This window comes from Epithele typhae (genome assembly GCF_022376455.1).
Source record: "Epithele typhae strain CBS 203.58 chromosome Unknown BXZ73scaffold_35, whole genome shotgun sequence".
NCBI lineage: Eukaryota > Fungi > Basidiomycota > Agaricomycetes > Polyporales > Epitheliaceae > Epithele > Epithele typhae.
The window spans coordinates 178,489-199,252 of record NW_025954226.1 but is presented as its reverse complement, the minus strand read 5'-3'; the positions used below and the strand labels follow the sequence as shown (position 1 = coordinate 199,252).

Here is a 20,764-nt window from a genome sequence, read left to right as displayed (position 1 = left end):
CCCCCAATCCTCCTTGCGAAAGAACGTATAAGAGGCCGACTACAGATCTGTCGGAGTATTATTGTCATGGTATCCGGATTCGTTGTATCCTGTTGGAACTCCTAGGATGTCAGTTTGACATGATGAAGGAGACTGTGCGAGAAGGATAGTGAATGAATACAAGTTGAGGGTGAGGTGTCGGGCCAGGCGCAACCGGGCCGGCCACTCGCTGCATTATATTATCAGCATCGTCAACTTTTCATCAGCAACGCCTTCGAACCTTTTGCTCCCGTCCACCACGTTTCCGTCATGGATCCTCTAACTTCAGACGAAGTCACGACCGCCCTCCGTGCGATGGGGGTAGACATCGAACCCATTCCTCAGGAGCGCAGGAAATACCTCCGCCTCGCCCTCGACACCTGTCAGCATGGCCTCCGCCGTGCGCCCTTCCCCAACCTTGCAAACCTTCCCACCTGGCCCAAATCCACTCCCGTGTCCTACAAAGCTCGTCGGAACTACCACTACACGCACCGCCCTTTGTCAGCACGTCTCACCCATGATCCAACGTCGCTCGTCCAGGCCTCCGAGCGCGGCGGCCCCAAACAATGCAACAGCTGGGGTCGCGATGAGGCCGCGGGCCGCCGGCGGAGGCGAGCATCTTCTGGGCGATGGCACAAGGTCGGGGGGCTGCGTGGGACCCGCCGCCCCGCGCGGGCATAGGGGGGAAATCGCGAAACCAGTTCCCCGTACACCCGGTCGGGTTGAAGCTCTTCGCGAGGCTGCTCAAGATGAACGACGTCGTCGTGTCGCCCCATGTAATACTAAGATTACTAAACGCGGCGATTTAGCGCCGGATTCGGGTTGTGACGATCTCGAATGACATTGCTTTTGCGTACTCACTCTTCCGAGTCTGCCCTTCGACGAGAACGGGATGCCTTGAACCAAGGTGGTCATACGTTCAGTACATACCAGGCCGATCAGCGACGATGCTGCGCTGAACTGGCATTTCCCTCGGGCGTGCTCGGCGGCGAAGAACGTACAGGTCGATGAGCGAGGGAGCGGCCGGTGGAGCGGCCGTCTCGAAAGGATAGTCTCAAGCATGGCAGCAGAAATGGGATTCATGAGACGTCTGGCCAGTTGAAGAAGGAGTGATGGCTACTTTTGATAATTGAGGTTGCACAATAGCTCCGACTGAAAATAGCCGACCCGACCCCGCGATCACAAGAACTCCGCAAGCTCCGCCAGCCTCGGCGGCTAACCAATGAGGGAAATGCCTCGTCGCACAAATCGCTCACCTCTTCCCTCCCACCACCAGCCATTCTTCCTCCTGCCTCTCTCCCCTTCCCTTCTCCTTCTTTTCCTCTGATGGATGCTCAAGACACCGAGTGTGATGTTTTCTCAGGAAGCTCGAGCTGTTTGCCGGCTCAGAGACGTCTCCCGCCACGCAGCGTGCGGAGAGGACTGTCTTTCCTGCGTTCTGGTGACGCTCAACAAGGTGCGCGGGTCTTGCTAGGGTTGACTCTCTGGGTGAGAGGATACCCTCTACCAGCCCAGACAGCGTCGACTCGACTATCTCATTCCACCACCGTCTCTTCTTCATGTGACTTGTTTGACAGACTATATGCGCCCTCGATGGCCTCGGTCGTCGACTTTGTGGAGCTTCTATGGCCTCTACGTCCCCTTGTTATGCCCTCCTCAATCTTGACTTTCGCTTCGGTACCCAGCACTCATCCTGATCGACCTGCACGACGACTTCGAGTCCCTGCCAGCATATCACTGTGCTTATCTCATCGCCTCCTCGTCAGCGTTACCAAGCTGCCCGTTGCCATCGGCGTCGTCGACGCCGCCGTCTCCGGCTTGGGCTGGCTTTTACATCCTCCCAACACCCTGTTTTCAGCACCCTGATACCCTGTCACCAAGCGTGGTCTAGCGGCGTCGGATCTTGTTTTGGGCGTAGGCTTGGCCAGTTCCGCCCGCTCAAAGTGCCATGGCTCGGTGAACGCTTCCCACGGACAAGCTGACTCGGGAACCCGGTCCTGCGATCAGATACATTTGGCGACATCCGCATCTGCAGCGTGCTCCGACGAGCCCGTGCGTGCGTCCTCCAAGGCACGTCTGAGACGTCTGGACGCTGCGATGCTCGCTACTGACAAGCTTCAAATTCGCGAAGAGGTCCTCGACTCTTCTATCGTCGCCCGTCGACCCCACATCCGTCCAAGTCTCAAGACGCCGCGTTCGTCCAGATCACGCGGTGCGCGCCCTGCGCCTAGATCTTCGACTTGGCCTCGTATCTCCAGTCTCACCGGAGCACATGCGCGATGGTCGGCATCGTCTCTACCCTCCGCTGCCCGCTTGGATTGGTGCCTGGATCCCTAGGCTGTCGATGTTCACCCCTCTCATCTCCGGTGCGTAAGTGGCGTGACACAGACGCTTGGGCGACATCGCGCGCGCGCCCTGGCAGCGGCTTCACATGTATTCGTCCGTCGGAAGGTTTGGAGGTCTTACGCGCGCGAGGCCCGTCCAGCACGCCCCTTGCGTCGTAGTTATGTAGCTGCGAGTCGGATGTGGTAGTGTACATGTCGCAATCATACTCGGAGCCGCTGGACGTCGACCACGGAACGTCTACCATATATTTCGTACTCGGCTTAGATCGAGACGTCGGCCCGAAGATGCGGATCGCCGCGCCCCCATTGTCGAGTTGCGTGTGCCACGCAAGCGCAAGAAAGGAGGTGAACGATATGCTCTCAGCGCGTCGAAAAGCTCGCGAGTCGCCTTGCAGAATGACATCCGCGAAACAATTGGAGATTTCATGTACATTGTAGACGACGTAACACTATTCGTAACACGTTAACTAAAGCAGACCACGACGTCCAACTTCGGCAGATTCAACCACAGCAGCCTTCGCGAGTCTCTGGACCGGCGCTGCGAGGAAGGGATTGCGCATCAGCGTGCAGGCAGCGGTGACGACGAGCAGGAAACTCACTGGGACTGGCCTCCACCGTAGGTGTCGCGCTGGAAGAGGGCCGCCCCGATGAAACCGCCGATGAAGATGGAGATGATGATATATCCTGCCAACACAACGCGCGGTCAGTCCCATCCCTCCTCGCCGCACTGAAAACACGAAGGAAGCGCGCACCGTTGAAGTACATGGCGAGGAGCATGACGAAGTACGCGCCCGCGAACTGGAACGTGTAGAGGAGCGAGCGGAGGAGGTGCTGGGGCACGGTGAGCCGGTCCGCGGCGACGTGGGTCTTGACCGGGTTGAGACCCTCGACGGAGCTCGACCTGGAGAGGGCGGAGTTGGTGCGGTGCAGGTGGCGGTCGTACTCGCGCTGGAGGCGGCGGACGAGCTCGACGGCGACGACGACGAGGATGACGCCGATGCAGGTGCCCGCGAAGCCGCCGTTGGAGGTGACGTGCCAGGAGCTGGAGAGGAAGCAGCTGTCGATCGTGTACCAGTTCCAGAGCATCTGCGCGCGCGAGAACGTCAGCGCGTGGGGGACGGCGAGGGGGCGGGGCGTACGGAGATCTGGCAGGAGCCGGAGCCCATGTCCATGTCCATGGAGGACATCGCGGACGTGGACGCGGCGGACGCGGCACTGGTAGGGGTGCCAGACATCGACATCGAGCTCATGCTCATGCTCATGCTCATCGACATGGGTGCGGGTGGACGGTGAGCGGGTCGGCTGGGTGGATGACGGGGAGGGCGGGCGCTGGAGGGGCGGCGGGAAGCGCCACGGCAGCCGGGGGTGTGCTATATACGTGCACTAGCCTTGGATCACCGGCGGGAGGGGGCAGGGCGAGATGCAGGTGCGCCCTGGGCTCCGAGCGCGAGCTACAGGGACGAAAAAGTTTTTGTCTTATCACACAGATTAGCCACTTGCCCAGCGCGCCGTCAAGGCCGAGTCCGCCGCCCTGGCCAGTCGCGAGGCAGTCTGCGACCGATCTCGGCACGGTCGCGGCGCCCCTTTGTGTAATTTGGGCTGGCATGCAGCACTGATCAGGTGGACGTTAGGGCATTGATGTAGTACTCTGGGCCTGAACTCAGCATCGCCGTCGCCAGCCTCTGGGAAAGGGATTTTGTACCGCGGTATGTGGTCACCCTCAGTGATGGAGAGTGGTAAGGGTGAAATACGCGAGCCTTCGGGTGGGAAACCTTGAGGGCATTGACGAGGATCGCCGGTGCCCAGAGGATGCCGAGCGAGGGACCGTACGCAGGCGATGACCAAGTTCTGGGTCGCCGTGATCTTATCTCCTCCCGCCATTCGCACCCCGCCGCAACCGGGCACACTCCGACGCCTGAGACAACGCGCCGCATCAATCTGGACTTTAAACGCTGGCCAATCGGAGAATGAGCTCGTCGCACAAATGCCGCAGGGCTGCGCCATTTCTCCCTCCTCCTCCTCCTCCTCCTCCTCCTCCTCCTCCTCCTCCCTCTCCCTCTCCCTCTCCCTCTCCCCCTCCCCGCCCATCTTTCCTGGCTGCCCCCCTTCGTTCACCACCCTCCCGATGTCGATTCCCGACAGGATATCGAGTGTGAGGTCTTCTCGCGAAGCTCGATGTCTCCGCAGGACCGTGTTCTCGATGTCGAAAGCCACTTGAGCTGGCAAGGCTTGCCTTCGTTCCACACCGAGGTACGTCTACAGTAACCGGCAGTCCCGGAGCATGTTTGCCTGCTCAGATCGGTCACCTTCGTCCTCCGACGCTGAGCATCCGACACTCCAGGTTCACGTTTGCGCGCACCTCATCGACACTCCGCCCTGCCCCGATGTGCACCTCGCGATCTGCATCCCTCACGACGTCTAGCCTGCCTAGTTGCCCCACGCCACGTGCTCACCCACCTTCCACGTCGATGAGGCCAACCGCCACCTCCGTCTCAACGTCTCGGTATGCTCACTACATCGCTCCTCGTCATCATCACTAAGCTCGCCGCTGCCGTCGGTCACGGCGGCGGCGGCTGCACCGGCATCGACTCCGAACATGCCTCATCTTTTCCCCAGCGGAGCCCGTCTAGGTCTCACATGCCCCTGCCTCGCTGTTGACGACGCTCGGAGAATGGCTCCCACGACCCACACATGGACCTTTTGACTCGGGAACTCTGCATCACGCTTGGGATCGCGGTGATCCTGTGCTCTCGATCTCCCCCGAAATTCGCCCAGGCGGTAGCACAGGAGACGACGAGGGACGTGCCAGATCTGCGAGACCGCGCTCTCCTTCGGTGCCCTCCTTACCCGTCGCCCCTCGAATCGCGCTCACGGTCTGCAGGATTCTCGGCCGGCGCGGACATGGTGACGGCAACCAGGAACATTGTCGGGAACGACGAGCGACGCATCGATGGTCGCGTGTTGCTGTGTTGCTGTGCGACGAAGGGGGATCGTGTCGGAGCAGCCCTCGATGGATTTTCACTGTATAATGGCATACCGGCAATATTTCAGCGCTCCTCTCTGGTGTGTGCCGCAACTGCACGATTGAAGAGATATGGCTCGCTAAGAAAAGCGCGGCATTGGGGTCGAGCACACGCAGAGTTGCGCGACGCGCGGGGGGTCAATGCTCTTCCGCGTCGATCGCTAATTATTTGAGTGAAGGACGTATGAATGACCACATAATACAACCCTAGAATCGCAAAGGGAACCCGGGATACCACACTTGCTTCACTGTCGTAAGGAAGGAGCAAACACATCAAAGACGCTACGAATTAGCCACGCCTCGAAAAGATCTACCAGCTGAACGACTCCACCACCAGCCGCGCATTGATCGCGACTCCGCTCTGGACGATCTCCGCAAACACCGTCCGCACCTCGTCCGCGAGCCCCGGCGGGCCGCACACGAGCACGCACACCTCGCCCTTGGCAAAGTCGACGAGCTCGCTCGTCAGGATCGCCCGCACGTCCATCCGCGCCCCCACCGTGACCTCGGTCTCGACCCCCGCGAGCGACACCGTGCGCCGGACGTCGTCGACGAGCGCCGCCGTGCGCGCGCCCCAGTGCAGCACCGCGCGGCCCGGGTGCGCGCGCACGTGCGGGAGCACCGCGGTGACGCCGACGCCGCCGGCGAGCGCGACGAGCGTCGGCGCGCGCCGCGGGTCCGCGGCGAGTGACGAATGGGATGCGTACCCGCCCTCGACGAGCACGGGGAGCGTCGCGCGGCTGCGGAGGAGCGCCGTGAGCCCGCGCGCGGTGCGGACGTAGAAAGTCGCGCCGGGGGCGGGGGAGGCGTGCGTGGGGGAGTGCTTGCCGAGGCTGCCGGGCTCGGACTCGACGTCGTCCGCGGACTTGGCCGGGGGCGCGTGCGCGGGGAGGAGCGTGGCGGACGCGACCGAGAACGGGTGGTTCTCCCACACGCGCCAGGTGAGCGTCGGGAAGTAGAGGTAGGCGTGGCCGAACGCGGAGACGTCGGGGACCGTGAGCCGGACGTAGTCGTCGTCGATGACGGTCACCTGCGCGGTGCGGAGGCCGAAGGCGGCGATGCGGGCGACGCGGGCGACGCGGTCGAAGGCCCAGATGGCCATGCAGACGAACATCCAGACCTCGTACCCGAACTGGTGCGCGAACTCGAAGACGATGTGCCAGTAGCAGCCGGCGACGACGAGGATGGTGACGAGGACGTGCCAGGCGAGGAAGAGCTCGTAGAGCTTCTGGCGGAGCGGGAGGACGGACGTGGGGAGGAGGAGGGACATGCCGATCGTCGCGACCGCGCCCCAGTACCAGAACGGCTCCGCGGCCTTCTGGGCGTGCTCGCCGAGGAGGACGTAGACGCGGAGGTAGACGAGGCTGTGGAGGATGGCCTCGACCGTCGCGATGGCGGCGATCCAGCGGTGGAGGAGGAGGAAGGTGGAGTGGGACCAGTTCGTGATCCAGAGGAGGACGTTGTTGCGGCCGGCGTAGAGGAAGAGGAGCGGCATGTTCGCGAAGCTGATGAGCCCGAGCCGGTTGGCGATCTGCATGCTGATCCAGTGCGTCTTGTCGCCTGGGTACCATGTGTTGTCGTCCCCGGGGTAGTGGTAGTTGACGGCGTTGAAGATGATGTTAATGACGATGAAGTAGAAGATGAAGAGGGCTTGGCCGAGCTTCGGGACCTGGACGAGGCCGAAGAAGACGGGGGTGTCGTGCTTGTTGCCGAAGAGCGGGGAGTCGAAGATGGCGGTGAACTTGACGCGCCAGACGGCAGGGAAGGGGAGGAAGCGCAAGAGGGAAAAGCCGACGGGAATGGCGACGCCCGACATGAAGATCGCGAGGCTGCACCGCCAGTGGTCAGCGCGCGGTCGGGATAAACAGAAGCGAAGCACTCACCCGTAGCCCTCCTGCTTCTCTTCGTTGTCCCAGAACGTAAAGTCGGTGTTGAAGTTCGGGGAGTAGAGGTCGTCCGTGACGAGGTAGGTCTCGTTCAGAGTCTCGACGCCGGTGTAGACGGCGGTGGGCGTGCCGTTGACCTTGTCGAGCGCCTGGATGTAAGTCTCCTTGGGAGCCGGCTGGTCCTCGTCGGAGCCGACGGCGCTAAGACCCCACCACTTCTCGATGCGCCAGACGGGGAGATCGGAGCACCGCTGGGAGATGCAGAAGGCGAGGGTTTGGAGGAAGCCGTTGTCGGTCGCGTAGCAGGAGGGGTCGGTCTCCGCCATCTGCATGCCGTCCATGTCCATGAGGGTAGAGCAGTTGAGGGCAGCGGCGGAGATGGACTCGCGACATGCGAAGGTGCAGTAGGGGAGGTAGGTCTCGTCGCCGATGCCGTACCCGACGAGGCCATGGCCGTTGCGGGCGACGACTCCGGAGAGGACGAAGGCGAGCGCGAGAGAGAGCTGGCCGAGTTGCATCGTTCCGGAGTGAAGCCTTGAACTGGGTGACAGACTGGGTCAGCGAACCGCGCACCGCCAGTTATCAAGCGCGAGAACGGCGGGGCTTCGGGCCTGGCAAGGCACAGCCGGGCTCTCGGATCTGCAGAGATCGCCAGAACGCGGAGGAAAAGTTCTTTCCGTTTGTTTGCGAGAGACAAACAGTTACTGATGCCTCCATCGCTCGCCTCCTTACCCGACGACGCCCCGCACCACCCGCTGCCGTCCACGCGCAACCGCCTCCTTTGCGAAGCACAGACGAAGAAGTTTCTTATATTCATTCGGACGGTCCTCGGCCTCGAGTCTCGTCCATCTCGGTTTATACCAATCACTAATCAGCGCCATTTTGCCAGCGTCGCGACATCACGCGATGCTCTACGGCCAGATCCAGCCAAAGACATCAAAGTCGGGGTCGTTCCGCCACTCGTACTCGATCTCGTTCGCGACCGTGCGCGCCATGCCCTCGCCCCACGTCGCCGCGACGAACGACAGCGCCGCGTCCGTCGCCGCGCTCACCCCGCCCGCCGTCCACACGTTCCCGTCCTGCACCACCCGCGCGTACTGCTGCCAGTCCGTCTTCGGCCCGTACGGGATCATCGAGTGCCACGAGTGCTTGTTCGTCGTCGCGCGCCGCCCGTCGAGCACGCCCGCGCGCGCGAGCAGGCTCACGCCAGTGCAGACGCCGACGAGTGAGTGCAGCGCGGGGTACGTCGCGTTGATATACGCAATCGTAGGCTCAAGGCCGGAAAGGCGCGTGCCGATCCCCCAGGGACGAAGAGGACCTCGAGGTTGGGGGGCGGGGCGGCGAGGGTATGCGTCGGGACGACGGCGACGTAGGCGGTCGATTTGAGCGTGTTCTTGTCTGCGGGGGGCGCGGTCGAGACGGGAGCGAGGGTGTCGTTGAAGGAGTTGGAGATGAGGGAGAGCGAGATCTGGACGTGGCCGCGGCCGAGGGCTTGGAAGACCTCGATGGGGCCAAAGACGTCGGTGGGCTCGAAGGAAGGAAAGAGGAGGATGCCGATATGCGAGGGCGCTGTGAGGGGCTGTTAGTCGGCGGTGGGATGGAAGGAGAAGAACGCACTTGTGATGTTCGTGTCCTGAGCGCGGATGGCCGGGGAGGCGACGCTCAGGAGTGCGGCGCAAATTGTTGCAGCGCGGAGGCGAGAGAAGACGAACATCGCTGCACTTGTGAACGCGCACGATGATGTTAACGTTGAGACGTTGCCTTGTTGTGTGTTTATATACCTATCGATCCGGGCCTACCCATCAATGCAGTCAGGTTGCAAGGTCTTGGCAACCCAAGTTCCTTGATGCTATCGGAGAATCTCGCGTATGTGCACGCCGTGTAGTCCGCGTTCCACTCTGTGAGAGTAATGCTTGCGCTCATGTGCGTATTGTCCCCCGTCCGTTTACTCCGGTCTCGGGCTGACGCCCGGGTACGTGTAGGAACTTCCATCTCGCACTCTTCATCTCCACTGCCGTCGTCCGCCTGGATGTCAGTGACACCCGATGCATTGCATCGGCCCTCTCTTTCCGACCCGCATTCCGAAGAAGGCACAGCCCGGCGCTGTACTTGTTGAGTCTTCTTTGCCATGAGCAAAGAAGGAGGACACAATGTTCTTCACGAGATCCACATAAGCCATCTCATAGAGCCCTCCTGCCTCCATCCCGTGACCTTCGGTCCTTCCGGGATTAGTCGAAATGAAGCTAACTCAGCTACTCGTCCGCACGCGTAAGTACTGGCCATGGTCTTGTGGGCTATGGTGTCGGTGCAGACTCCTTTCTCCCCAACTGCGCCTTCCCATGCCGTGGGGATATGTCCAGTGTCACGCTCAAGGGCTCGATGACGATGGACAAGGACGGCATGTAGATGACGACCACCGACGCGTAGGCGCGAAATGAAGCCAGACTCGGGTGGAGCACGTGCAGAGGTCACGCGTAAGCACCGCCACCCCTTCACCCCGTCAGCCCAGATCCGAGACCGTGGGCAGATCATCTTGCGCTCATTCACCTCTCTCGCCCTGCCCTCTCCACCCGTCGACCACGCCCTTCCCGTCGCCGCCATGAGTCTCCGCTGTGCGCCAGGATGTGCCACCCACCCACCTCTCTCTCGTCCTACCGCTTCCCCCGCGAAAATCCGACGTCCCCAGCGTTTTTCCCGCTCAAATCGACATGGATCCCACCCAGCACCTCCTTGACGCATACACCAACCTCCCCTGCCACTCTCCGGACATTCTGAGCACAGAAGACGAGTGCAGCATCCACGGTGATACTTCTAAGCCTTCCCGCGACATCGACGAGCCATCCGCGGTCGATCTGCAGCCCCGCTAGTGAGTAACTAGTCGGGTTGTTAGTGTTACATAAGCGATTAACACAGATCGTTAGTCTCGCGGCTTATCCGCCGTCACCCTCGACCTCCACCACCACTCCCCCGGCGGACTCCCTCCCTCTCCCTGTCGCGCATTCCTCTGGCCCAAGCCACAACGACGATGACGCATGTCTTCGGCTTGCCGCGCAACAGCGGTTCCGGTCGTCGTACTCGGCGTTGGAGGGTGCACTAGGCGACGACCAGCCCCCGGCCCTCCTCAAGGGATCCAAGCATCTCTCACAAGGCATCGATTGCGGATCCACCCAGGCAGTCAGTTTCTACGAAGAGCTCTCGACGTTGCGCTACACGGACGCACTCGCTGTGAGCGACGGCTGGCCGTGCGGTACGCTCTACGACCTGTTCCCCCTCGACGACGTCGCATCGCCCGGCTCCCTTTATGACGCATTCTCCTCCTTTGCGTCCTCTCCTGCAAGTACCCAAGACTCTGCGGGAGATGCATCTTCGGTGTCGTTCTACGGGTCGTCTCCGTCCCCTACCCTTGCCCACTCCCCATCGCCTCGTGCCCAACAGCCCAGCCACGAGGAGCCCACGACTCCCGCCACTCCCCCTGCGCGGCCCATCCGGCGCCGCAACCCCGCCGCAGCACCCCCTTCCGCCTCCTCCACGACCCCCACGACGTCCAGGAACCCGTGGAAGTGCCCCCACTGCCCGTTCATCCAGCACTCGCGCCGCACCCCGGACTTGAAGCGGCATATTGCCACCCACGGTCAGCCTGACGTCGTTTGGACGTGTCGCGGGGTACCGCTGCACTATGCGGAGGACCCGAAGTACACGAGGATGGCGATCCCGATGGAGGAGGTGCAGCGGCGGTGGAGTGCGGGCGGACGATGGTCGGGGGATGTATGAAGGAGTTCTCCCGCAAAGATGCGCTGACACGGCACCTGAAGAACCGGCAACTGTCGTGCGCAGGGAGGCAGGCGGTGGAGGAGTGGCATTGCGTGGAGAGCTGACGGACCTGTGCGTTTTCTACTGGCTTTTCTCCCTTCGCTTTCTCCTCAATGTACCGTTCAAACTTCAGGTGTTGAATACGTCACGCGTAACGTTTGTTCTGATCTTGGGTCGCACATACCGAAATGTGTGTTCGCGTCGTCTAGCTCCAAATGCACGTTTTATAGTCATTTGGAGGCGCCTTCGTTGCGTCTTGTCGTGCATCTGCCTTTCAATCACCATCAAGCACGCGCCGTCGGGTCAACTGTGGCTGAGATGACCGGTTGATTGATTCGACTCGCGGCAGCAGGGGATTAGCATGGCAGGACGACCTCTTTCTTTAACTGCTCCCGCGTGGATATACAAATCTATCGCTCATTACACTGACAACCTTGGCAAGTCGTGCATTGACTGTAGCATAGTGAAATCGGAGTGGAGAACAAATAACTTTGGCCAGTATGTTGACTTCTACTCCATCTCCCTCTTGCTGACCTCATGTCAGATCCCCATCTCACTCCTCGATGCACCGCCCGCCCGTCGTGCGCCAGTGCGCAGCCTCGCGTCCCGCCGGCTGAACGCCTTCAAGCACCCTCCCACCCTCTCCTGCCCATCGAGCACATACACCGGCATCCCCTCCGTGTCGATCCGGCGCTGCGCGCCTCCGCGAGCGGCACCCCGCCGCAGATCCACCGCGGCGGCGTCGACCCGCCCGTGTGCGTCTCCATGTGCCGGCGCAGATCCGGCTTGCGGTTGCCGTGTAGTTGCAGTACGGGCACTTGTGCGGGCCGATCTCGCCCGGGGCCGCCTCCGCGTACGGGAGCGCGCTCCGCCTGGTGCGCGGTGGCAGCTGTAGCTGCGCGTTCCGCCGCGGGTAGATGGTCAACGCGCTCTGCGCGCTCTGGTGGTGGCCCGCGCAGTCGGGCTGGTGCGGGCTCTGGCTCGCGTGACAGTGTGTGGGCGGAGTGCGGAGCGTAGGCCCGCCTGGCTGGGAAGCGGGGGAGGCGGGGGAAGAGGCGGTATAAGTGCGATCCGACATGGCGTGAAAGTGGATGAGTGAAGTCGAGTAGTGTGTTGTATGTGTATGCGAGGGGGAAGACGTTGTTGTCGTCTCGGAAGAACGCGCGCACTTTTATACATGCTTAATGGCCTATTTCGCTTTGCTCGTCCAGAGGTGAGACGGAGACCCCAGCACGAGGCAGGAGACTTGAGTGGCGGGATTCCGTGCTTTGGCCGATACCACGCCACTCAAGCTTCCATTGCCCCAGTTTAGAAGGAGGCGGTCTCTGCCTTCAAGCGACACCACATCTTCGCCGTGTGCGGTCACTAGTAGTTTCCGTTCTGACCAGGATCGCCGCACACCCGCATAGATAACCTTCCCCGCCAGCATCGTGCGCCTTTCCGTTCAATGCGTAACAGGGTTATCCGTTTCGTAATGGGTGGCACACGGCGGAACACCAAGTTCGTGTCCCCAGCCGCGCCGAACAACTCGATCTGCGGAGCATCCACTTCCACCCACTCCGGACGGACCGTAAGTGCCTGCCCGTTTCAGCTCCAGCATGTCCCTGTTCAGCGTACGCACGCCGCCAGATATGACCCTCCACGCGTATCTCCGTGAACGCCTCAATCGGGTCTGCGTGGTGTCCGGCGGCCGCGTCGGTGCGCTCGGCGAGCAGCTCCACCCCCGCTCCTTGACATCTTAGATGGTATCGTCTGGACCCTGGGCAAGCTGGACGCCGAGCGTCCGCAGCGACGGACGCGGCGTCTCGGCGCACCACGGCAGCGGCCGCAGGACCTCGCCCAGCAGCGCACCGACGAACTCTAGCTTGTTGGGCGTGTCACGAAACGGCGACGGGCGGTTGAGGTTCAGGACAAGCGTCTCGAGGCGGGGTAGCGCCTTGAGGAAGAAGCGCAGCTCGCGCTTGTCGAGCCTCGGACGCGCAGCTTGTGCGCAGAGGGAGGCGGCATCCCGGGGAACCCGATCTGGATCCAATAGTCGTCGTAGCCCTCCTGCGCATTGTGGAAGCGGCCGATGGGGTGGTTGGCGCGGGCGGGGTTGGGCGGGCCGTCGAACTTCACGACCGCGAAGGTGCACGAGAGAAAGAGAGACATCCGGAGAGGGGAGTCGAAGAGGGGGAGCTGCGGTATGGCGACATCGTCGTCGTCGAATGGGTCGCTCACATCGAAGATGTTGATGTGGACGTCTAAAGGAAGCGCGAGACACGCAATGACGTGGGTGGAGAAGATCCAGTCGCATTCGAGGAAGGTTATGACGTGAGGAGAGTCCAGGGGGACTAGAGCCGAGTCTGTGCTCTGACAGTACTCGTCTTCATCGATCTCCATGTTCCGGCAATGCTGGACGAATAGGAGCTGGAATGCTGGAGAGCAGAGCAGGAGGTGGATGAGTGTTCCGAGAGTTTCAACGGTCTTCGGACCGATGAGGAAGTTCAGGTGAAGGTGAGTGATCTGAGGAGAATGACCGCGGGGGTACACTGCGAGGGCGCCAGGTCAGAGGGCAAGTGCGCGGAGTTGAGAACCCCAGAATTGCAACTTGACTTATGCCGATGACATTGCGGCGATGGGAAGAGCCTCAAATTCACGAGACGAGACGACACGTCAGCATCGATCATCCCCAGACAGGGAATTTGAGGGTATGGTCGTCCGGGCGAGGAAGCAGCGAAACAGATCCCCGGAGGCGTTCAACTTCGGGTACCGAGAGTACGACCACAGTGAGGGGATCGTGTGCACTGTGGACTGACGCCACGACCGACACACGTGTGACAGGGCGAGTAAGGTCTTAGTACGCTCCCTCTGCTCTTATTCGATCGAATCGGAAGGTTTGAAGCTTCCAAAGAGGGCGCGGGTGGAAACTCTGGCGACGGACAGAGCACGACTGCAGATATCTACAGATACACCTTCGGGGATGTTGTTCATCGACTCAGCTGGGAATGTAGTGGATGGGTTATCGCTGATGGTAAGTCTCGCAGTGAAGGCGTACCTCGCACATGTGGTTCTGTGAAACAAGCTCAGGCCCAGGAGCAATGGATGAAGAGCGGGAGCGGAACTCGCACATTAACGCCCGCATGCTCATGCCTGTCGTCCTTATCTAATCTTATCTCTCCTTCTGGTTTGTTTTCGCCTCACCGTGAGCTCTAGCCCCAGCCCAACACTCTCATGTCCGCCGCTACAGCGGCGATTTCCTGTCGAAAGATTCTGCAAGATGATCTTGGATATTCCAAATCATGACGACAGGTATGCCGTGTTATGGCGTGCTTCGCCTGTCCGTAAACGACCTTCGGCGCCGCGTGCCCGCAACGGACGCTCTAGTACCATAGGATGACCCCTCCACTAATTACTGTACTCGACTTATATCCACACGCCTGCATCCCCGACTCCTTGCGATATTGCATCGAGGCTCGAGGCTACTCCCCGTTGCTCCTTCTGCCCGCATCCCCCGCTATCGCGAGCCTCTACGAGGTCAAGCATGCCGGGCCTTCAAGTTCAATCCGACTTCCTTTCTGCTTGTCTTCGACTCGCCCGACCTCCGCGCTCGGGCGCTCCGCGACCGTAACATGTCGTAATACTCACGCATGCCGTGCGTGGTCCGCGTCACGGGAGTGTGCAACTTCGGTATCAGGACGGAGACGTCGCCCCTAAAGACTTGGTGGAGATGCGTCCCTTGGACGGAGGCGAACATCCCGGTCACGCGCTCCTGCTTCCAGGCAGCGCGAGCCGAGTTCTGTCTGTCCTTGATACGTATTCGTGTAGCACCACCAATACCGTGCAAGACCTGGGCATTCAGGGGTCAGTACGGAGACCCTTGTGCCTCGGATACGTGCCAAGCTCGCCTGGAAGACGATCATGTGGACGCGCTTTGGCGCACAGAGGGGGCCACGTACGACTTCAAGTATTCGTGCAGGCCTGCCAGCGTGTGCATAAAAGAGGGCTGAGACTCTGGTACCTCCATCGACTCACCCCGCCTCACACTCGTCCACTACTTGCCCGTCAGCACACAATGCAAAGCTACTTGGGAACCGCTCTCGTCGGAGGAAGCCAGGGCACGTTGAACGACGGCCTGCTCTTCCTGAACGGCGCCGGTGAGTCGTTGGACTGACGCGATACGTTAACGGGTAGACCGCTGACCTTGCTCCCTGATAGGAAACCTGGTGTTGAACGACAGCGGTGAGCGCTCCCTTCGCATGGCCCATTCTAGTGTCGTTGACTCATCGAAAACACAGGGAAGAACACGCTCAACGCCTCCAACCCTGTCAAGAAGATCGACCTCGCCCACGGTTGGGTGGTACGTAGCCCGCCTTCAATGTGTTAGGAAGCGTGCTTACCGTTGGCTCCGGACGGTACCAGGTGGACGGGATTACCGTCACGTACAGACTCGCCAACGGCGGCACGTCCGTGGTGACGAACGGAACCGTCCTCAGCACCCCCGTCAGCTCCGTGACGCTCGGAGACAACGAAGTGTTGGTGGGCGTGTTTGGCCGCGCGGGGATGCACTCGTACTACAACCGCGAGCTGGTGACCAGCATCGGGTTCGTCATCTTCGACACCGTCAACATCACGACGCGCACCGCGGGGGTAAGTGTCACGCCCGAGCACGCGCATCACTGAGGTACTGACGCTGAGCGACAGCCGTTCGGGAACGGGGACGGAAGCAACCAAGGAAAGGCGTTCTATACCCCCGACGTGCTCGCATTTGGCAGCTTCACGACCACGAACGGAACGAGCGCCGCAAGTGAGTATGCCCCTTATAGTACGACCAGAAATAATTGCTTATCCTGATCGATTAACAGTGGGTCTTTCTGGACTTATGGTGTACAGGAAGCCGGTGTGCTAGACGCGGCGCGGCGACGTTCCCTAAGTGCCACGAAGGGACTTGAAGTTTGGATGGAAATCAGGTCATCGGAGTTTCTGGAAATGTAGTTGTAGTGCCAGGTATCATCGTCAATACGCACCATGAAATGCACTGTACCTTGCTTCGGACTTTGAGCGTGTCTCCAACACATCCAGGCGAGCAGCGGTGATGGCAAAGTAGAAAGCTGGAGTGGCGGGATATCCGCCACTCAAGCTGCTATTACCCAGGTTGGGAAGAGGTGGTGATGAAGTCGATTCGCGTTGAGGGCATCAACCTCGATGCCGCTCTGCTTCCAAGTTACACCACGTCTTCTCTGTACGCGGTCACTGATTTCCCAAGGAAAGAGGCGTGAGTCTCGGCCCTAAGCAGGGTCGCCGCACACTGCTCGTTTCACCCTTCATTTCGTAGCAGGGTTTCCCGTTTCGTGCCAGGTAATGCAAGGACAAATACCACGGTCGTGATACAGCCGCGCCGCACGACTTTGGTTTACGGCTGCACGCGTGCTCCCGGCGGCATAGAGTCTGCGTCACACAAATTAGCCCGCACCAGAGCACTCCCAGAAGCGAAACACGTACGATAGTCCCACCTCCCGTTGTGCCGAAGGAGCCACTCCCAGTCCGCGAGTCCTCCACCGTCCGGAACGTGACCTTGCGAGGCGACCAGTGCTCCGTCCACTGTCGCGGCGGGTCGGACGCGGCGGGCCCGCCCGGGCCAGGGACGAGCCAGCGCAGATACGGCCCGAAGCCGTGCAGCTGGAGCGCTGGCGGCGGGCCCTCGAGAAGTTGGGGCCTGTAGTCCCGACCGGGTGCGAGCTGAAGATGTGCAGGTACCCGAGGGAGGTCCTCCGGCGCACCTGTAGTTACGAGCCCGATGGGTGAGCCAGCTGGTACGGTTGCACATGACGGGACGGAAACATACGAAAGAGAGGAAGACGTCCTTGATGAGGTAGTCGTGGGCGTACCCGCCGATGCGGAACGCGTTGATGTCCATCGGTACGGACGAGCTGAGTAGCTCGATCGTCTCGGTTGTGATGTCGGCCTTGAACCCGAGCGCGAGAGCTTTGATGGAAGGGAGCGTGTGCAGCATGTCGAGTATCGGCTGCGATGGAGAGGGCTGCGATGGAGAGGGCTGCGATGGAGAGGGCTGCGATGGAGAGGGGTCCATCCCCGAATGGACTTCGGTGTCCGCGCGGGACTGATGTCGATTGAGCGCTCGGCTGGCGGCCACGCGCTCGTTGGGCGCCGAGTCCGGAGTTCTCCGAAAGCAAGCTCGCAGTGACTCGACGACGAGGTTGCTCTTGCTCTGCCACTCCAGTCGCCACCAGTGAGCGAGCCTTGTCCCCCTGCAGAACTCCATCAAGCTATCGCATCTTTTCTCACTTTCAAGTCATCTTACCACGTCTTGACCGCGTTCAAAGGCTTCTCCCTTCATTCGAATCCGCGTTAGAGGTTGCGCGCCTTGCGGGGGGCAGTCATCGACTTTCCCTATACCCGGCCGCTGGAAGACGTCCTCCCTCTGTACACTGAATCTCGAGGAGCTGTCTCTGGACGTAATGCGCTCGTACTGGCGCATGGACGCTCAGTCTAGATCCCCTGCATGTAAGCCCTATTTCACTCCTTTCTGTTCTCACATTGCACCAACGCGCACTCACGCATTACGGCGCTCCCAATAGACAGCTGGTAGAGCGTCTTATGGGACCTCACCCACCTCAGCGCCTGCGCCACGCTCACCCTCATCACGCTCAAGCTCAGCACCTTTACCGACGACGAACCTGACGACAGCACACGTCGGCAGGCGGCGCGGTTCGCCCAGGCGTACGACGCCAACGTCACGCTCGTGCGCTGCGCCCCGCCGAGCGTGCGCACCGTCGTGGTCAGGCTTGAGCACGTCGGCGCGGCGAGCGACGCCCTTTTCCCCACGCTGCGTGCTCTGCGGTGGGCTGAGCTCGACGATGCACTCGCGGAGATCTCGGAACTCGAGGCAGTGACGTGCGTTGCACGTCGCTCGGAGCTTATAGATATTGGGGCGCTCTGCGGAGTATAGGAGGGCGTTGGAGGAGATTCTGCCGCCTATGAGAGGAGGGGGGAAACTGGAGATCAGCGTGGGATATTCGAAGAACTATAAAGGTGCGTGCCGGTCGCCTTCGGGTATACGCTTGTTATTCAAATTTTACCCAGAAGTAGGCCGCGATGAGCATGGTGCGATCGTTTATATCACAGATGTCCTTTCGCCTCTTGCAACACTCTGCGCTCTCGAGATCTAATTCATTTTCCGCTCTGTATTGACCCGGGGTCAGTCCGTTGAATATCATCGCCCGAGTGGCGTAGTATCCTCAGGGCCGAAGCACGATATCCCGCCACTCATGCTTCAAGTCTCCCTCGTCGCAGTGTACTATGTCCCCAATCTCGCCTCTGGACGAGAAACGCGAAACGGCCCTCTAGGCATGTGTAATGGTGCCCGTTTTCCCGAGATGGCTCACCACACACAACGCACAACTTGACCTCACTCACCTGCACTCAGTGGCACCATGTCGGGACGCACTCATACCGACTCTGACTCTGTCTCCACCCCTTACCAGACGAACGCACTGACGATCCGCATTCTGCCGACGCACTTTCACCCGAGCCAGAGTCCGCACCAGCCGGACGACGTGGGCCACCTCGTGGTAGCCGTCTATCCGCGGCGCAACACACAGCTCCAGCTGGGGCGGCCCGCGCTCCCCTACGCGCCACACCCGGTGCCGATCGCGAAGGGGCCTGCGGGGGTCCCCTCGGCGCACTCGCCGACACAGCTCGTCGCGGCGCCACCCCCGGTGGCGGCCCCAGGCGAGATCGGCCGACACAAGTGCCCGCACTGCAACTACACGAGCAACCGCAAGCTGGATCTGCGCCGGCACTTGGAAACTCACGCAGGCGGGTCGACGCCACCGCGGTGGATCTGCAGTGGGGTGCCGCTCGCGGGATCAACGTCGAGGGGATGCGCGTGTATTTGCTCGATGGACAGGAGAGGGTGGGAGGGTGTTTAAAGGCGTTCAGCCGGCGGGACGCGAGGCTGCGCCACTGGCGCACTACGGGCGGGCGGTGCATCGGGGAGACGAGGTGAACAAGGGCACGGGCATGTTGGGGAGGGTGATAAAGTAGAGATCAAGATACCGGCCAAAGTTGTCTGTTCTTCGCTTGCGAGTTTCGGGATATTGCGGTTACTGTCGGACATTCACGAGGTTGTCAATTGTAAAGCAGTGCGATGAGAAACGACATCTGCATATCCTGGAGAAGTGACGGGGGTGACTCGGGTCGGGGACGTCCTAATGATCTCCGTGAGCATTGCAGCGCGGTGTGTTATCAGAGGCGAGTGTCGAAACGGCGATATCTGGATCGTGCCCTTTAAGATAACTTCAACTACATTCATGCCTGTAGCACTGCTTACTCGCCTACCACACGTACGCAAACACATCGAAGTTCGGGTCGTTCCGCCACTCGTACTCCACCACGTTCGCAATCTCCCGCGCCAGCCCTTCGTCCCACACATGCGCAACCCACCCCAGCGCCATGTCCAGCCCCGCGCTCACCCCGCCCGACGTCACCACGTTCCCGTCGATCACCCACCGCGGCTTCTTGTCCCACCCCACGCCCGGGTGCATCGTCGTGTTGTGCGCCCACAGCACCTTGTCGCACGTCGCGCGCCGCCCCTCGAGCACGCCCGCGCGCGCGAGCAGCTCCGCGCCGTTGCACACGCTGATCATGTACTTGAGCTTCGGGTACGTCGCGCGCACGTACTCGACCGCGGGCCCGAGCGTGTGCGACAGCGCGCCCAGGCCGCCCGGGACGAGGAGGACGTCGATGTCGTCGGGCGGGGCGGCGAGCGTGTGCGTGGGGACGACGGTCGCGCCCGCCGTCGGCCTCTTGGTTCCGGCGAGCTCGGGGGAAGGGTGATGGGGAGGTCATCAGGCATGAGAGTGCTGACGGGGTCGAGCGCGGGGGAGGTGGAGGCGGAGATCCAGTAGAGAGACATGGGCTTGCTGGAGGAGAGGGTCTGGATGACCTCGACGGGGCCGAAGACGTCGAGGGGCTCGAAGCCTGGGAAGATGAGGATAGCGAACTTGGTCGGGGCTGCGCGTGGGGTGAGCACGGGGTTAAGGGCGAGGGGCGGAGACGCACCTGCAGTTTTCTCCATGACCATTGTATGTTCGGAGGTGCTGTTCGCAGTGTATGTGAACGAGAGAGGCTGATGCTCTCTTCGCTGCGTCTGGGGCATCTTATATACTGCGACGACCATCGATTGGACGCCGACGAACGACACCCTGATTTTTTTGTCCACGACACGGCTCGGCTTGGATCTTGGAGCACCGTCAGCGTGCGTCCCGCCGAAATGCGTTGTACTTTCGCGATGAATCAGCAGAGTCTAGCGCGTTAACCGCCAACAACGCACCTCGGTGTCCTCATAGGGCGTCTCCTTCAGGCGTTAATGCCGGAAGATACGGGTGGTCATGAGCTTAGTGAGCAATCCGCCAGGGGTGTCGCTGCCGCAGGGACGCGTAAGACAGAGGCCACGGATGGCCGTGCAGATGGCGCTGAAAGCTCGTTCCCGATCCAAATGTCGGACAGAATGCGAGATGGTGCTGTTCGGCTTTGCGGCGCACTCGCGTACACCATCTAGGAAAAGGCAAAGGGCGAACACCCGAATGAAGCAGACTATCTGTTGGACGAGCGCACCTTGGAGAAATTCGGGGCGGGCGTGCCATCAGTGTGCACCTAGCCTTGGTTCTGCGGCGGCTTCG

At 61.1% G+C, this 20,764-nt stretch overlaps 10 protein-coding genes across 10 annotated transcripts; 4 read left to right on the top strand and 6 right to left on the bottom strand.

The window, feature by feature from the left end:
- Positions 1-288: 288 nt before the first annotated feature.
- On the top strand, positions 289-699 carry BXZ73DRAFT_102868 (uncharacterized protein; the record flags this gene model as incomplete). The annotated part of the gene is made up of 1 exon (XM_048015390.1): positions 289-699. The coding sequence occupies one exon, from the start codon at positions 289-291 to the stop codon at positions 697-699; it is 411 nt and encodes a 136-aa protein (XP_047876372.1).
- Positions 700-2,864: 2,165 nt separating this feature from the next.
- BXZ73DRAFT_90898 (high affinity copper transporter) lies at positions 2,865-3,637 on the bottom strand (the record flags this gene model as incomplete). Its single annotated transcript, XM_048025799.1, has 4 exons — positions 2,865-2,901; positions 2,963-3,047; positions 3,116-3,449; positions 3,503-3,637. The coding sequence occupies 4 exons, from the start codon at positions 3,635-3,637 to the stop codon at positions 2,865-2,867; spliced, it is 591 nt and encodes a 196-aa protein (XP_047876371.1).
- Positions 3,638-5,695: 2,058 nt separating this feature from the next.
- On the bottom strand, positions 5,696-7,789 carry BXZ73DRAFT_49385 (ferric reductase-like protein transmembrane component 4; the record flags this gene model as incomplete). Its single annotated transcript, XM_048020243.1, has 2 exons — positions 5,696-7,214; positions 7,269-7,789. The coding sequence occupies 2 exons, from the start codon at positions 7,787-7,789 to the stop codon at positions 5,696-5,698; spliced, it is 2,040 nt and encodes a 679-aa protein (XP_047876370.1).
- A 393-nt stretch (positions 7,790-8,182) lies between these two features.
- BXZ73DRAFT_90896 (DJ-1/PfpI family protein) lies at positions 8,183-8,985 on the bottom strand (the record flags this gene model as incomplete). The annotated part of the gene is made up of 3 exons (XM_048025798.1): positions 8,183-8,542; positions 8,581-8,840; positions 8,889-8,985. The coding sequence occupies 3 exons, from the start codon at positions 8,983-8,985 to the stop codon at positions 8,183-8,185; spliced, it is 717 nt and encodes a 238-aa protein (XP_047876369.1).
- A 1,835-nt stretch (positions 8,986-10,820) lies between these two features.
- Positions 10,821-11,146, top strand: BXZ73DRAFT_49350 (uncharacterized protein; the record flags this gene model as incomplete). Its single annotated transcript, XM_048020235.1, is given in 2 exon segments — positions 10,821-10,994; positions 11,012-11,146. Coding segments are annotated over 2 exon segments (309 nt in total), but the record flags the coding sequence as incomplete, so codon positions are not given.
- A 1,673-nt stretch (positions 11,147-12,819) lies between these two features.
- Positions 12,820-15,057, bottom strand: BXZ73DRAFT_102863 (uncharacterized protein; the record flags this gene model as incomplete). The annotated part of the gene is made up of 4 exons (XM_048015389.1): positions 12,820-12,999; positions 13,059-13,612; positions 14,709-14,910; positions 15,004-15,057. 4 exons carry the CDS (start codon positions 15,055-15,057, stop codon positions 12,820-12,822), a joined length of 990 nt encoding a protein of 329 aa, XP_047876367.1.
- A 78-nt stretch (positions 15,058-15,135) lies between these two features.
- BXZ73DRAFT_102862 (uncharacterized protein) lies at positions 15,136-15,969 on the top strand (the record flags this gene model as incomplete). Its single annotated transcript, XM_048015388.1, has 6 exons — positions 15,136-15,217; positions 15,279-15,302; positions 15,359-15,420; positions 15,483-15,710; positions 15,765-15,867; positions 15,926-15,969. The coding sequence occupies 6 exons, from the start codon at positions 15,136-15,138 to the stop codon at positions 15,967-15,969; spliced, it is 543 nt and encodes a 180-aa protein (XP_047876366.1).
- A 504-nt stretch (positions 15,970-16,473) lies between these two features.
- Positions 16,474-17,343, bottom strand: BXZ73DRAFT_78698 (uncharacterized protein; the record flags this gene model as incomplete). The annotated part of the gene is made up of 3 exons (XM_048022919.1): positions 16,474-16,508; positions 16,574-16,776; positions 16,841-17,343. 3 exons carry the CDS (start codon positions 17,341-17,343, stop codon positions 16,474-16,476), a joined length of 741 nt encoding a protein of 246 aa, XP_047876365.1.
- Positions 17,344-18,514: 1,171 nt separating this feature from the next.
- BXZ73DRAFT_78697 (uncharacterized protein) lies at positions 18,515-19,012 on the top strand (the record flags this gene model as incomplete). The annotated part of the gene is made up of 1 exon (XM_048022918.1): positions 18,515-19,012. One exon carries the CDS (start codon positions 18,515-18,517, stop codon positions 19,010-19,012), a length of 498 nt encoding a protein of 165 aa, XP_047876364.1.
- A 405-nt stretch (positions 19,013-19,417) lies between these two features.
- Positions 19,418-20,160, bottom strand: BXZ73DRAFT_49365 (class I glutamine amidotransferase-like protein; the record flags this gene model as incomplete). The annotated part of the gene is made up of 2 exons (XM_048020237.1): positions 19,418-19,903; positions 19,951-20,160. 2 exons carry the CDS (start codon positions 20,158-20,160, stop codon positions 19,418-19,420), a joined length of 696 nt encoding a protein of 231 aa, XP_047876363.1.
- Between the last annotated feature and the right edge of the window lie 604 nt (positions 20,161-20,764).